The sequence below is a fragment of the Macaca nemestrina genome, chromosome 18 (assembly GCF_043159975.1).
Source record: "Macaca nemestrina isolate mMacNem1 chromosome 18, mMacNem.hap1, whole genome shotgun sequence".
Lineage (NCBI taxonomy): Eukaryota > Metazoa > Chordata > Mammalia > Primates > Cercopithecidae > Macaca > Macaca nemestrina.
Window position 1 is genome coordinate 20,481,648 of NC_092142.1, and position 15,594 is coordinate 20,497,241.

Consider the following 15,594-nt stretch of genomic DNA (forward strand, 5'->3'; position numbering starts at 1 on the left):
GAACCTGGGAGGCGGAGGTTGCAGTGAGCCAAGATCATGCCGCTGCACTCCAGCCTGGGCAACAGAGCGAGACTCTGTCTCCAAAAAAAAATTAATAAAAATAATAATTTTCAAATATTATTTTTCCAGTCATAAAATTTGAAATGAAATCTTATGTTTCTTATGCATTATGTTACTGCATTATAACCTTAGTCTTCTAGTAAGAAAACATGAAACCCAAATTGTGGAACATTCTCCAAAATGGCTGACCAATATTCTTAAAAACTCTCACGGTCATGAAAAACAAGGAAAGAATGAGAAACTTTAACAGCTCAGAGGAGAGTATGGAGACGTGACAGCTAAATGCAATGCAATATTCTGAATGGGATCCTAGAACAGAAAAAAAAAAAAAAAAGACATTCGGGAAAAACTGGTAAAATGCAATAAAGTTTGTGTAAAATATAAATGCTGTTGCATGCACCAATTTTTTTTGTTTTTAGTTTTGACAAATGTATGATGGTAATGTAAAATGTAATATTAGGGAGTTAGGGAGGTTTCATGCAGGATATATAATAGTATTTCTCAATCATTTTTATTATTGCCTTTCTAAGGAGACCTTTAGACGTTTTTTCCATATCTGCTTCCCCATGAAGTATTAATACCACAGATACACTGTAGGTGTGTTCATATATTGTGACCCCATTGAGAATGCATGGTATATGGGAATTCTCTGCATTGCCTTTGCAACTATTCTGCAAAGACTATTTTTCTTCTAAGATTATACACACACACACACACACACACACACACACACATATATATAATATTTATTTATTTAGAGACAATTTCCCTCTGTCACCCAGGCTGGAGTGCAGTGGCGTGATCTCAACTCACTGCAACCGTCGCCTCCCAGGCTCAAGTGATTCTCCTGCCTCAGCCTCCCCAGCAGCTGGGATTACAGGCATGTGCCACCATACCCAGCTTATTTTTGTATTTTTGATAGAGACAGGGTTTCACTGTGTTGGCCAGGCTGGTCTCGAACCCCTGGTTTTAAGTGATCTACCCACCTCCACTTCCCAAAGTGCTGGAATTACAGGCATGAGCCACCGTGCGCAGCCAAAAAGTATATTTTTAAAAATTTTCCTACCCGAGGTACCAAAAAATGAATTTCTTCAATCTGATAAAGCACATTGTGAAAAGTTTGTAGCTTACTGATAAAATTGAACATTTCCCTCCTGATACCAGGAATGTTTGCTCTCATCAGTTCTATTCAGCATATTCCTGGAAGTTCTCATCTGTACCAGAAAAAGAAAAAGAAATAAAAGGCATTAATTTTGGAAAAGAAGGGAAGAAATTATATTTCTTTGCAGGTGACAGAATCATGTATGCAGATAAAAGAAATTGAAAAAAAAAACAACCCCTACTGCAACTAATGTGTTAACTTAGTAAAATCCCAAGATACAAGTACAATACATGAAAATAAATTATAATAAGCCTACATCAAAAATAACAAAGCACTTCTAAAAGAAAAATTTAAAGAACTTCAACAAGTGGTAAAATATTTTAACTTCCTTGATTGGATGACTCAAAATTGTTACAACGTAAATTCTCCCTAAACTGAGCTACAGGGTCAATATACACACAGTCAGAATCTTAGCACGGGCTGGGCTGTGGTTGTTTATGCCCGTAATCCCAGCACCTTGGGAGACCAAAGTGGGTAGATCACCGGAGCTCAGGAATTCAAGACCATTCTGGGCAACATGATGAAACCCCATTTCTACAAAAAATACCAAAAAAAAAAAACAAAAACAAAAACAAAAAAAAAAACGGCACAGTGGCATGTGCCTGTAGTCCCAGCTACTAGGGAGGATGAGGCGAGAGAATTGCTTGAGCCCAGGAAGTGGGGGTTGCAGTGAACCTAGATCGTACCACTGCACTCCAGCCTGGGCAACAGAGTGAGACGTTGTCTCCAAAAGCAAACACAAAAAACCTCAGCATGCTATTTTGGAGAAATTGACAAGTTTATTCTAAAATTTACATGGAAATGAAAAGGATCTGGTTTGGGAACAGGCACCCAAATCTGACCATAAACTGATCCCAAAACTGGCCATAAACAAAATCTCTGCAGCACTGTTACATGTTCATGATGGCCATGATGTCCACGCTAAAGGTTGTGGGTTTACCGGAATGAGGGCAAGGAACACCTGGCCCACCCAGGGCGGAAAAACCACTTAAGTCTTTCCTAAGCCACAAACAATAGCATGAGCGATCTGTGCCTTAAGGACATGTTCATGCTGCAGCTAACTAGCCAGACCCATCCCTTTATTTCGGCCCATCCCTTTATTTCCCATAAGAAATGCTTTTAGTTAATCTCTAATCTATGGAAACAATGCTTATCACTGGCTTGCTGTCGATAAATATGTGGGTAAATCTCTGTTCGAGGCTCTCAGCTCTTAAGGCTATGAGACCCCTGATTTCCCACTCCACATGCTATATTTCTGTGTGTGTGTGTCTAATTCCTCTAGTGCTGCTGGGTTAGGGTGTCCACAACCGAGCCGGTCTCGGCAGATCTGAATTAGAAAAAGTAATCTTAGGAAAGAACAATGTCAGTGGACATATTCTGCCCGATTTCAAGATTTTCTGTAAAACTACGGTAATTAAGACATTGTCATATAGGTGTGAGGATGAACAGATAGACCAACAGAAAGAATAGGATGTCCGGAAATATACACATATGGGCACAGGGTTTTCTACAAAACTGCCAGTATGATTCACTGGGGAAAAAAATCTTCTCAACAACTTTTGCTGGAGTAACTTGGTATTCCTATGGAAAGAATGAATCTTGATCACTTCCTTACAGCCTACACAAAATTAATTAATCCAAGATGATCCTAAAGCTAAAATGATAAAGCTTCTATGGCAACATTGATGAGAATATCTTTATGATTTGAGGGTAGGTAGTGATTGGTTAGGGCACAAAAGGCACTTTTGAAAAAAATTGGAAAAAGAAGAAATGGATAAATAGGACTTTATCAAAGTTAAATACTTCTCATATGTAAGACACTATTAAAAAGGCAAGATTGCTAGGGGAGAAAATACACACAATATGTGTATCTGACACAGGAATAACACTCAGAGTATATCAAGGACCTATGTAAATTAACATAAAAAATAGTTTTTAGATGTTATGGCAATGCTACATTTCTATGCAAGTTTTAAGTGCTTGTCCTTCATTTCTGTGCTCAATTCATGCACCACTAAGAAACTGTTTGCATACTGTCACCAGTCAAAGGACCACACTTGGTTTATCACTGACTATCAGATGTCAGCTCATGTATGTCACTCAGCTGTGGCACTTCAGCATCACTCACTGATGTCACTTAGTTGTATGAGCTTCATTTCTCTCTTCAAGTGTCCAGGATACAGAATCAAAGTCTTTACCTATCTGATAATTAATCCAATTCTCACTTATTTAAATTAATTGAGATTGCAGAAAGCAGCTCTCCAATTTCATGCAATATTTCACTTTTGGTAAGCTAGGGGTGAGGATCATTTTAGAAAGTATTATGTCTTTGTGTGGCAAAACCATGATAGCTGCTCTGAAATTTAGACTATCAGAAGAGCTTCCTTACACTTAGCTTTATCTCTGACATACATTAATTCCCTTTCTCTTCGTTCAGCTCAGCTGTTTTTTGGTCTATTGTACTTATCAATCTTTGTTTTCTCATTTAGGGTACATCAGTGAAGGGTTCCTGTTTGTGCAACACTCCCTGGATAAGGCCATCATGCAATATCATAGCGGCCAAGCTGCAGAAATGCTGTTTAGCAATATCAGCGTTTATGTTCAGAGATTTCCCTACCCATCGTATTACCATGATTTCTTCTTTATGTTTTCTGGTGTTTTCATTCCTTTAGTACTTGTATGTATCTTCTCTCTGAATCATCTTACCCTTGTTCAATCCCTTGTGTGGGAAAAGGAAAATCGACTGAAGGTAACTCCCCTTTTCTTGTAGTAGATGAAGCTTCTGTAGAAAATTCTGAGTGTGTGGGGCAAATTTATTTGGTGGAAGGTTCAATTATTTCTACATAGTCAACACTGATGGATGGTTGTGTTTCAGTAGCAGGCAAGAACTGAGCACTTAGGCTTCTTGGCAATATTCTATAACTTTGTTTTTAATTAGAATTCTAGGTATAGTTTTTCATTTTAGTTCTAGAAGTCTACTTCACAAGAATATTACAGTTAGAATTTAAATGCCAAATGCCCTAAAATCTCTCTGGAATAAAGTAATAATCAACTGGACTCTTGGAATTATATCTAAATGAATTCAGATACAACTCACTTCCAATATTCTATGATGCTGTGATTTTTATTTTTATTTTTATTTATTTATTTATTTATTTTGAGACCGAATCTCACTTTGTCGCCCAGGCTGGAGTGCAGTGGTGTGATGTCAGCTCACTGCAACCTCCACCTCCCAGGTTCAGGCAATTCTCATGCCTCAATCTCCCAAGTAGCTGGGATTACAGGTGTGAGCCACCACACCCAGCTAACTTTTCTTTTGTATTTTTAGTAGAGACGGGGTTTCACCATGTTGGCCAGGCTGGTCTCAAACTTCGGACCTCAGGTGATCCATCCGCCTCGGCCTCCCAGAGTGCTGGGATTACAAGCGTAAGCTACCGCGCCTGGCCAATGCTGTGATTTTCTAAAATCAAATTTCTGATCCCTGAATTATTTAAAATACGTGACCTCTTATTGTCCCCTCCAGTATTATGTCTTAGCCCAGAATATGTTGTCTTCAAAATCCAGTCATCATCAGCCATTTAATCAATGATTCGTTCAATGATTATTTATTTATTCATTACTGATTTATTAAGTATCCACTTTGTTTCAGGGACTCTGATAAATCATAGGTTTGAATCCTTGGCTGTATTACTTATTATTTCTGTTACATGGCATATATAACTTTTCTAGCTTATTTTCTCAGATGTAAATTGACACTAATGATACCTGACATGCAGGGCCGTCATGATATTGGTGAGATATTACCTGGAAAGTTATCACCCTCCAATCACCTAGACCTACTATTGCAAGGCAAAAAAGGGAAATTCACGTACAGTGTTTTGTACAGTGCCTGGCACATAGCAGGGGCCCAATAACTTTGGGCCTCAGCTATTAGTATCACTTGTCTCTCCATTTCACTGATCTCTTCTGTATCGTCAAAGGTCATGTCATTTTCTTTCTTTCCTTCATGAGTGGCAACACCACTTTACAGATCAGGTTCACGTTACTTCTTACTAGCTCTTCTCATCTCCTTACCCACTTGCTCACCCCCAATCTACCTCACACGTTGTTGCCAGAGTAGTTATCCTGTAATGCAGATGGCTAGAAATAATTTTAGAGATTGATTTATTCTATTGTCTGCTGAATGAAATCCATTTAAGCAAACAGATTTCCTAAGATTTAGCACCTAACTACTTTCCATTTTGTTGTTGTTATTTAGCCAACTCCCTTTTCCTCCAGCGAAAATGACCGGCTGATTTTCAAGCTTGCATATGTTTATTTCTTCCGACTGTAATGTCTTTCTTGAGTGTGTTCTCTGATTGGTGAACACAGTTAACTTTCTGCCTCATCCTTCATAGTTGCCATCTCCTTGTTGATGTTTCTCTTTAATTCTCAACTATTATTTAATCCTTTTTCCTTTGTGTCACCCAGAGGATGTTATACAGACTTCATTCATATGGCTTATGCTATTTATTCTTTAATTTTTTTTAAATTTAAGCCTGTCATACATAAACAGAAAAGTACACAAATCATAAGGTTATGGTTAAATCAATTTATCATAAAGAAAGCAACCCCATTTCATTATGGCTCTGTTAAGAAATAAAACGGGGCCAGGCGTGGTGGCTCACGCCTGTAATCCCAACACTTTAGGAAGCCAAGGCAGGTGGATCACAAGGTCAGGAGTTTGAGACCAGCCTGGCCAACATGGTGAATCCACATGTCTACTAAAAATACAAAAATTAGCCAGGTGTGGTGGTGCATGCCTGTAATCCCAGCTACTTGCTTTTGGTGTTTTAGACATGAAGTCCTTGCCCATGCCTATGTCCTGAATGGTATTACCTAGGTTTTCTTCTAGGGTTTTTATGGTATTAGGTCTAACATTTAAGTCTCTAATCCATCTTGAATTAATTTTCGTATAAGGACTAAGGAAAGGATCCAGTTTCAGCTTTCTACTTATGGCTAGCCAATTTTCCCAGCACCATTTATTAAATAGGGAATCCTTTCCCCATTTCTTGTTTTTCTCAGGTTTATCAAAGATCAGATGGCTGTAGATGTGTGGTATTATTTCTGAGGACTCTGTTCTGTTCCATTGGTCTATATCTCTGTTTTGGTACCAGTACCATGCTGTTTTGGTTACTGTAGCCTTGTAGTATAGTTTGAAGTCAGGTAGTGTGATGCCTCCAGCTTTGTTCTTTTGGCTTAGGATTGTCTTGGAAATGCAGGCTCTTTTTTGTTCCATATGAACTTTAAAGCAGTTTTTTCCAATTATGTGAAGAAACTCATTGGTAGCTTGATGGGGATGGCATTGAATCTATAAATTACCTTGGGCAGTATGGCCATTTTCACGATATTGATTCTTCCTATCCATGAGCATGGTGTGTTCTTCCATTTGTTTGTGTCCTCTTTTATTTCACTGAGCAGTGGTTTGTAGTTCTACTTGAAGAGGTCCTTTACATCCCTAGTAAGTTGGATTCCTAGGTATTTTATTCTCTTTGAAGCAATTGTGAATGGAAGTTCATTCATGATTTGGCTCTCTGTGTGTTACTGGTGTATAAGAATGTTTGTGATTTTTCCACATTAATTTTGTATCCTGAGACTTTGCTGAAGTTGCTTATCAGCTTAAGGAGATTTTGGGCTGAGACAATGTGGTTTTCTAAATATACAATCATGTCATCTGCAAACAGGGACAATTTGACTTCTTCTTTTCCTAACTGAATACCCTTGATTTCTTTCTCTTGCCTGATTGCCCTAGCCAGAACTTCCAACACTATGTTGAATAGGAGTGGTGAGAGAGGGCATCCCTGTCTTGTGCCAGTTTTCAAAGGGAATTTTTCCAGTTTTTGCCCATTCAGTATGATATTGGCTGTGGGTTTGTCATAAATAGCTCTTATTATTTTGAGATACGTTCCATCAATACCAAATTTATTGAGCGTTTTTAGCATGAAGGGCTGTTGAATTTTGTCAAAGGCCTTTTCTGCATCTATTGAGATAATCATGTGGTTTTTGTCTTTGGTTCTGTTTATATGCTGGATTATGTTTATTGATTTGCGTATGTTGAACCAGCCTTGCATCCCAGGGATGAAGCCCACTTGATCATGGTGGATAAGCTTTTTGATGTGCTGCTGGATCCGGTTTGCCAGTATTTTATTGAGGATTTTTGCATTGATGTTCATCAGGGATATTGGTCTAAAATTCTCTTTTTTTGTTGTGTCTCTGCCAGGCTTTGGTATCAGGAAGGTGTTGGCCTCATAAAATGAGTTAGGGAGGATTCCCTCTTTTTCTATTGATTGGAATAGTTTCAGAAGGAATGGTACCAACTCCTCCTTGTACCTCTGGTAGAATTCAGCTGTGAATCCATCTGGTCCTGGACTTTTTTTCGTTGGTAGGCTATTAATTATTGCCTCAATTTCAGAGCCTGCTATTGGTCTATTCAGGAATTTAGTTTCTTCCTGGTTTAGTCTTGGGAGAGTGTAAGTGTCCAAGAAATTATCCATTTCTTCTAGATTTTCTAGTTTATTTGCATAGAGGTGTTTATAGTATTCTCTGATGGTAGTTTGTATTTCTGTGGAGTTGGTGATGAGATCCCCTTTATCATTTTTTATTGCATCTATTTGATTCTTCTCTCTTTTCTTCTTTATTAGTCTTGCTAGCAGTCTATCAATTTTGTTGATCTTTTCAAAAAACCAACTCCTGGATTCATTGATTTTTTGGAGGGTTTTTTGTGTCTCTATCTCCTTCAGTTCTGCTCTGATCTTAGTTATTTCTTCCCTTCTGCTAGCTTTTGAATGTGTTTGTTCTTGCTTCTCTAGTTCTTTTAATTGTGATGTTAGAGTGTCAATTTTAGATCTTTCCAGCTTTCTTTTGTGGGCATTTAGTGCTATAAATTTCCCTCTACATACTGCTTTAAATGTATCCCAGAGATTCTGGTATGTTGAATCTTTGTTCTCATTGGTTTCAAAGAACATCTTTATTTCTGCCTTCATTTTGTTATGTACCCAGTAGTCATTCAGGAGCAGGTTATTCAGTTTCCATGTCGTTGAGCGGTGTTGATTGAGTTTCTTAGTCCTGAATTCTAGTTTGATTGCACTGTGGTCTGAGAGACAGTTTGTTATAATTTCTGTTCTTGTACATTTGCTGAGGAGTGTTTTACTTCCAATTATGTGGTCAATTTTGGAATAAGTGTGATGTGGTGCTGAGAAGAATGTATATTCTGTTGATTTGGGGTGGAGAGTTCTGTAGATGTCTATTAGGTCTGCTTGCTGCAGAGATAAGTTCAATTCCTGGATATCCTTGTTAACTTTCTGTCTCGTTGATCTGTCTAATGTTGACAGTGGGGTGTTGAAGTCTCCCATTATTATTGTGTGGGAGTCTAAGTCTCTTTGTAAGTCTTTAAGGACTTGCTTTATGAATCTGGGTGCTCCTGTATTGGGTGCATATATATTTAGGATAGTTAGCTCTTCCTGTTGAATTGATCCCTTTACCATTATGTAATGGCCTTCTTTGTCTATTTTGATCTTTGATGGTTTAAAGTCTGTTTTATCAGAGACTAGTATTGCAACCCCTGCTTTTTTTTGTTCTCCATTTGCTTGGTAGATCTTCCTCCATCCCTTTATTTTGAGTCTATGTATGTCTCTGCATGTGAGATGGGTCTCCTGAATACAGCAAACTGATGGGTCTTGACTCTTTATCCAGTTTGCCAGTCTGTGTCTTTTAATTGGAGCATTTAGTCCATTTACATTTAAGGTTAATATTGTTATGTGTGAACTTGATCCTGCCATTATGATATTAACTGGTTATTTTGCTCGTTAGTTGATGCAGTTTCTTCCTAGCCTCGATGGTCTTTACATTTTGGCATGTTTTTGCAATGGCTGGTACCGGTCGTTCCTTTCCATGTTTAGTGCTTCCTTCAGTGTCTCTTGTAAGGCAGGCCTGGTGGTGACAAAATCTCTAAGCATTTGCTTATCTGTAAAGGATTTTATTTCTCCTTCACTTATGAAACTTAGTTTGGCTGGATATGAAATTCTGGGCTGAAAATTCTTTTCTTTAAGAATGTTGAATATTGGCCCCCACTCTCTTCTGGCTTGTAGAGTTTCTGCCGAGAGATCTGCTGTTAGTCTGATGGGCTTCCCTTTGTGGGTAACCCGACCTTTCTCTCTGGCTGCCCTTAACATTTTTTCCTTCATTTCAACTTTGGTGAATCTGGCAATTATGTGTCTTGGAGTTGCTCTTCTTGAGGGGTATCTTTGTGGCGTTCTCTGTATTTCCTGAATTTGAATGTTGGCCTGCCCTACTAGGTTGGGGCAGTTCTCCTGGATGATATCCTGAAGAGTGTTTTCCAACTTGGTTCCATTTTCCCCCTCACTTTCAGGCACCCCAATCAGATGTAGATTTGGTTTTTTTACATAATCCCATACTTCTTGCAGACTTTGTTCATTTCTTTTTCTTCTTTTTTCTTTAGGTTTCTCTTCTCGCTTCATTTCATTCATTTGATCCTCAATCGCTGATACTCTTTCTTCCAGTTGATCGAGTCGGTTACTGAAGCTTGTGCATTTGTCACGTATTTCTCGTGTCATGGTTTTCATCTCTGTCCATTCGTTTATGGCCTACTCTGCATTAATTATTCTAGTTATCAATTCTTCCACTCTTTTTTCAAGATTTTTAGTTTCTTTGCACTGGGTGCGTAATTCCTCCTTTAGCTCTGAGAAGTTTGATGGACTGGAGCCTTCTTCTCTCATCTCGTCAAAGTCATTCTGCATCCAGCTTTGATCCGTTGCTGGTGATGAGCTGCGTTCCTTTGCAGGGGGTGATGCGCTCTTATTTTTTGAATTTCCAGCTCTTCTGCCCTGCTTTTTCCCCATCCTTGTGGTTTTATCTGCCTCTGGTCTTTGATGATGGTGACGTACTGATGGGGTTTTGGTGTGGGTGTCCTTCCTGTTTGTTAGTTTTCCTTCTAACAGTCAGGACCCTCAGCTGTAGGTCTGTTGGAGATTGCTTGAGGTCCACTCCAGACCCTGTTTGCCTGGGTATCAGCAGCAGAGGCTGCAGAAGATAGAATATTTCTGAACAGTGAGTGTACCTGTCTGATTCTTGCTTTGGAAGCTTCCTCTCAGGGGTGTACTCCACTGTGTGAGGTGTGGGGTGTCGGTCTGCCCCTAGTGGGGGATGTCTCCCAGTTAGGCTACTCAGGGGTCAGGGACCCACTTGAGCAGGCAGTCTGTCTGTTCTCAGATCTCAACCTCTGTGTTGGGAGATCCACTGCTCTCTTCAAAGCTGTCAGACAGAGTCGTTTGCATCTGCAGAGGTTTCAGCTGCTTTTTGTTGTTGTTGTTGTTGTTTAGCTGTGCCCTGTCCCCAGAGGTGGAGTCTACAGAGACAGGCAGGACTCCTTGAGCTGCTGTGAGCTCCACCCAGTTCGAGCTTCCCAGCCACTTTGTTTATCTACTTAAGCCTCAGCAATGGCGGGTGCCCCTCCCACAGCCTCGCTGCTTCCTTGCCCGAGATCGCGACTGCTGTGCTAGCAATGAGGGAGGCTCTGTGGGCATGGGACCCTCCCTGCCAGGTGTGGGATATAGTCTCCTGGTGTGCCCGTTTGCTAAGATCCTTGGTAGAGCACAGTATTGGCGTGGGAGTTACCCGATTTTCCAGGTGTTGTGTGTCTCAGTTCCCCTGGCTAGGAAAAAGGATTCCCTTCCCCCTTGCGCTTCCCAGGTGAGGTGATGCCTCGCCCTGCTTCAGCTCTCCCTGGTCCGGCTGCAGCAACTGACCAGCACTGATTGTCAGGTACTCCCTAGTGAGGTAAACCCAGTACCTCAGTTGAAAATGCAGAAATCACCTGTCTTCTGTGTTGCTCGCGCTGGGAGTTGGAGACTGGAGCTGTTCCTATTCGGCCATCTTGCTCCGCCCCCCTGTTTTTTGTTTTTTTTTGCTGTGCGGAAGCTCTTTAGTTTAATTAGATCCCATTTGTCAATTTTTGCTTTGGTTGCAATTGCTTTTTTATGCCTTCATTTATTGATGGACATCTAAGTTGAGTAATATCTGGACTATTGTGAATAATGCCTCAATTAATGTAAGAGAGCAGATCTCTCCTAAACATATTAATTTTATTTCATTTGAATATATAACTGGATGGGAATACCAGATCATATGGTCATTCTATTTTTAGTTTTCTGGGGAATCTGCATAAAGTGTTCCATAATAACTGTACTAATTTACATTCCCACCAACAGTGTACAAGTATTCACTTTTCTCCACATCCTCACTAACACTTGTTACCTTTTGTCTTTTTGCCATTGTAACAAATGTGAGGTGATATCTCATGGTGGTTTTAGTTTGCAGTTTTCTAATGATTAGTGATGTTGAGCATTTTTTTAATATATGTTGGCCATTTGTACGTCTTCTTTTGAGAAATGTGTATTCAGATCCTTTGCCCATTCTAAATTGGGTTATTTGTTTTATTCCTATTGAGTTGAGTTCCTTACATAACTTGGTTGTTAACTTCTTATCAGGTGTATACCTTACATAACTTGGATGTTAACTTCTTATCAGGTGTATACATCTAACATTGTTTTCCTCCAATACAAGGTTGTCTCATCACTCTGTGGATTTTCATGTGTCTGTGTATGTGTGTGGGTTTCCTTTAAGAAACTTTTTAATTGATTGTAATCCCATTTGTCTATTTTTGTTCTTGTTCTTGAGCTATTGGGGTCAAATAAAAAAAAAATAATTGTCCAGACCAATGTTATGTGGTTTTCCTTGTAGTAATTTTATAGTTTCAGGTCTTACATTTAAATCTTTAATCAATTTTGAGTTGATTTTTGTATATGATGTGAGATGAGACCAACTTCGTTCTTCTGCATATGGATAGCCATTTTTCCCAGCACCATTTATTAAAAAGACTATCCTTTCCCCATTGTGTATTATTGGTACCTTTGTCAAAAATCAATCGATGGCAAATACATGGGTTTGTTTGGGGACTTTCTGTTCTCTTCTGTTGGTCAACATGTGCATTTTTATGGCAGTACCAAGCTGTTGACACTATTTCTTATTAGAAACACATTTTCACTTCTAGGTGTAGGACTTTCTTAAGCATTTCTTTTAAGTCCAGTCAGTGGTGAATTCCCTCAGTTTTGTTTATTGAGGAAATAATTTATTTCTCTGTTACTTATGAAGATTAACTTTGCTGAGTATAGTATTCTTGCCTGGTACATTTGTTTTCGTTTTTTGTTTTTTCAGCACTTTGAATATATCATTCCATTCTCTCCTGGCATGTAAGGTTTCTGCTGAGAAGTCCACCACTAGTCTGTGGGGATTTCCTTATTTGTGACTAGATGCTTTTTCTTGTTCTTTTTGGAATTCTCTTTTTGTCTCTGACTTACCACAGTTGACTACAGTGTTCTGTAGAGAACACCTTTTGGGGATGTATCTACTCGTGGATTTCTGAGCCTTCTGTATCAAGTACCTAAATGTCTTGCTAGACTTGAGATGTTTTGAGCTATTATATCATTAAATAGGTTTTATATGCCTTTTGGCTTCTCTTCACCTTCTAGAACTCTCAAAATTTGAATGTCTAGTCACTTTATGGTGTTACATATGACACATGGGCTTTGTTCATTCTTTTTATTGTATTTTCTTTCTTTGGTCTGACTGGGTAATTTCAGAAGACCTGTCTTCAAGTTATGAAGTTATTTCTCCTGCTTGAGCTAGTCTTTTTTGTTTTTGTTTCTGTGTTTTCGAGACAGAGTTTCACTCTTGTTGCCCAGGCTGAAGTGCAGTGGCACAGTCTTGGCTCACTGGAACCTCTGCCTCCTAGGTTCAAGTGATTCTCCTCCCTCAGCCTTCCAAGTAGCTGGGATTACAGGTATGTGCCACAATGCCTGGCTAATTTTTTGTATTTATTAGTGATGGGGTTTCACCATGTTGGTCAGCCTGGTCTTGAACTCCTGACCTCAGGTGACCCACCTGCCTCGGCCTCCCAAAGTGCTGGGATTACAGGTGTGAGCCACTGCACCCAGTCTGATCTAGTCTTCTTTTGAAGCTCTTGAGTGAATTTTTTATTTTCTTAATTGAATCCTTAGTTCCATGATTTCGATCTGATTTATTCTTTTTTAAAATTTTTTATTTTTATTTTTTTATTTTACTCTAAGTTCTAGGGTACATGTGCACAATGTGCAGGTTTGTTACATATGTATACACGTGCCATGTTGGTGTCCTGCACCCATCAACTCATTTACATTACGTATATCTGCTAATGCTATCCCTCCCTCCTCCCCCAACTCCTAGCAGGCCCCGGTGTGTGATGTTCCCCTTCCTGTGTCCAAGTGTTCTCGTTGTTCAATTCCCACCTATGAGTGAGAACATGAGGTGTTTGGTTTTTTGTCCTTGTGATAGTTTGCTGAGAATGATGGTTTCCAGCTTTATCCATGTCCCTACAAAGGACATGAACTCATCCATTTTTATGGCTGCATGGTATTCCATAGTGTATATTGCCATATTTTCTTAATCCAGTCTATCATTGATGGACATTTGGGTTGGTCCCAAGTCTTTGCTATTGTTAATAGTGCCGCAATAAACATACCTGTGCATGTGTCTTTATAGCAGCATGATTTATAATCCTTTGGGCATATACCCAGTAATGGGATGGCTGGGTCAAATGGTATTTCTAGTTCTAGATCCTTGAGGAATTGCCACACTGTCTTCCACAATGGTTAAACTAGTTTACTGTCCCACCAACGGTGTAAAAGTTTTCCTATTTCTCCGCATCCTCTCCAGCACTTGTTGTTTCCTGACTTTTTAATAATCGCCATTCTAACTGGTGTGAGATGGTATCTCATTGTGGTTTTGATTTGCATTTCTCTGATGGCCAGTGATGATGAGCATTTTTTCATGTGTCTTTTGGCTGATTAAATGTCTTCTTTTGAGAAGTGTCTGTTCACATCCTTTGCCCACTTTTTGATAGGGTTGTTTGTTTTTTTCTTGTAAATTTGTTTGAGCTCTTTGTAGGTTCTGAATATTACTAGCCCTTTGTTAGATGAGTAGATTGCAAAAATTTTCTCCCATTCTGTAGGTTGCCTGTTCACTCTGATGGTAGTTTCTTTTGCTGTGCAGAAGCTCTTTAGTTTAATTAGATGCCATTTGTCTATTTTGGCTTTTTTTGCCATTTCTTTTGGTATTTTAGACATGAAGTCCTTGCCCATGCCTATGTCCTGAATGGTATTGCTTAGGTTTTCTTCTAGGGTTTTTATGGTTTTAGGTCTAACATTTAAGTCTCTAATCCATCTTGAATTAATTTTTGTATAAAGTATAAGGAAGGGATTCTACATATGGCTAGCCAGTTTTCCTAGCACCATTTATTAAATAGGGAATCCTTTCCCCATTTCTTGTTTTTGTCAGGTTTGTCAAAGATCAGATGGTTGTAGATGTGTGGTATTATTTCTGAGGGCTCTGTTCTGTTCCATTGGTCTATATCTCTGTTTTGATACCAGTACCATGGTCACTGTAGCCTTGTAGAATAGTTTGAAGTCAGGTAGCATGATGCCTCCAGTTTTGTTCTTTTGGCTTAGGATTGTCTTGGCAATGCGGGCTCTTTTTTGTTCCATATGAACTTTAAAGTAGTTGTTTTCCTATTCTGTGAAGAAAGTCATTGGTAGCTTGAGTGGGATGGCATTGAATCTATAAATTACCTTCGGTAGTATGGCTATTTTCACAATATTGGTTCTTCCTATCCATGAGCATGGAATGCTCTTCCATTTGTTTGTGTCCTCTTTTATTTCATTGAGCAGTGGTTTGTAGTTCTCCTTGAAGAGGTCCTTCACATCCCTTGTAAACTGGATTCCTAGGTATTCTGTCCTCTTTGTAGCAATTGTGAATGGGAGTTCACTCATGATTTGGCTCTCTGTTGTCAGTTATTGTTGTATAGGAAGCTTGTGTTTTTTGCACATTGATTTTGTGTTCTGAGATTTTGCTGAAGTTGCTTATCAGCTTAAGGAGATTTTGGGCTGAGATGATGAGGTTTTCTAAATATATAATCATGTCATCTGCAAACAGGGACAATTTGACTTCCTCTTGTCCTAATTGAATACCCTTTATTTCTTTCTCCTGCCTGATTGCCCTGGCCAGAACTTCCAACATGATGTTGAATAGGAGTGGTGAGAGAGGGCATCCTTGTCTTGTGCCCGTTTCCAAAAGGAATGCTTCCAGTTTTTGCCCATTCAGTATGATATTGGCTGTGGGTTTGTCACAGATAGCTCTTATTATTTTGAGATACATCCCATCAATACCTAATTTATTGAGAGTTTTTATCATGAAGGGCTGTTGAATTTTGTCAAAGACCTTTT

At 39.1% G+C, this 15,594-nt stretch overlaps 1 protein-coding gene across 2 annotated transcripts in view; it reads left to right on the forward strand.

The window, feature by feature from the left end:
* LOC105485053 (phospholipid-transporting ATPase ABCA3-like) overlaps nt 1–15,594 on the forward strand; it is a 178,404-nt gene that overhangs the window by 39,759 nt on the left and 123,051 nt on the right. For both annotated transcript variants that reach the window (XM_071084222.1, XM_071084221.1), the window contains exon 6: nt 3,712–3,971. In XM_071084222.1, the coding sequence (XP_070940323.1) occupies nt 3,712–3,971 (260 nt within the window). The remainder of the gene's footprint in view (nt 1–3,711; nt 3,972–15,594) is intronic.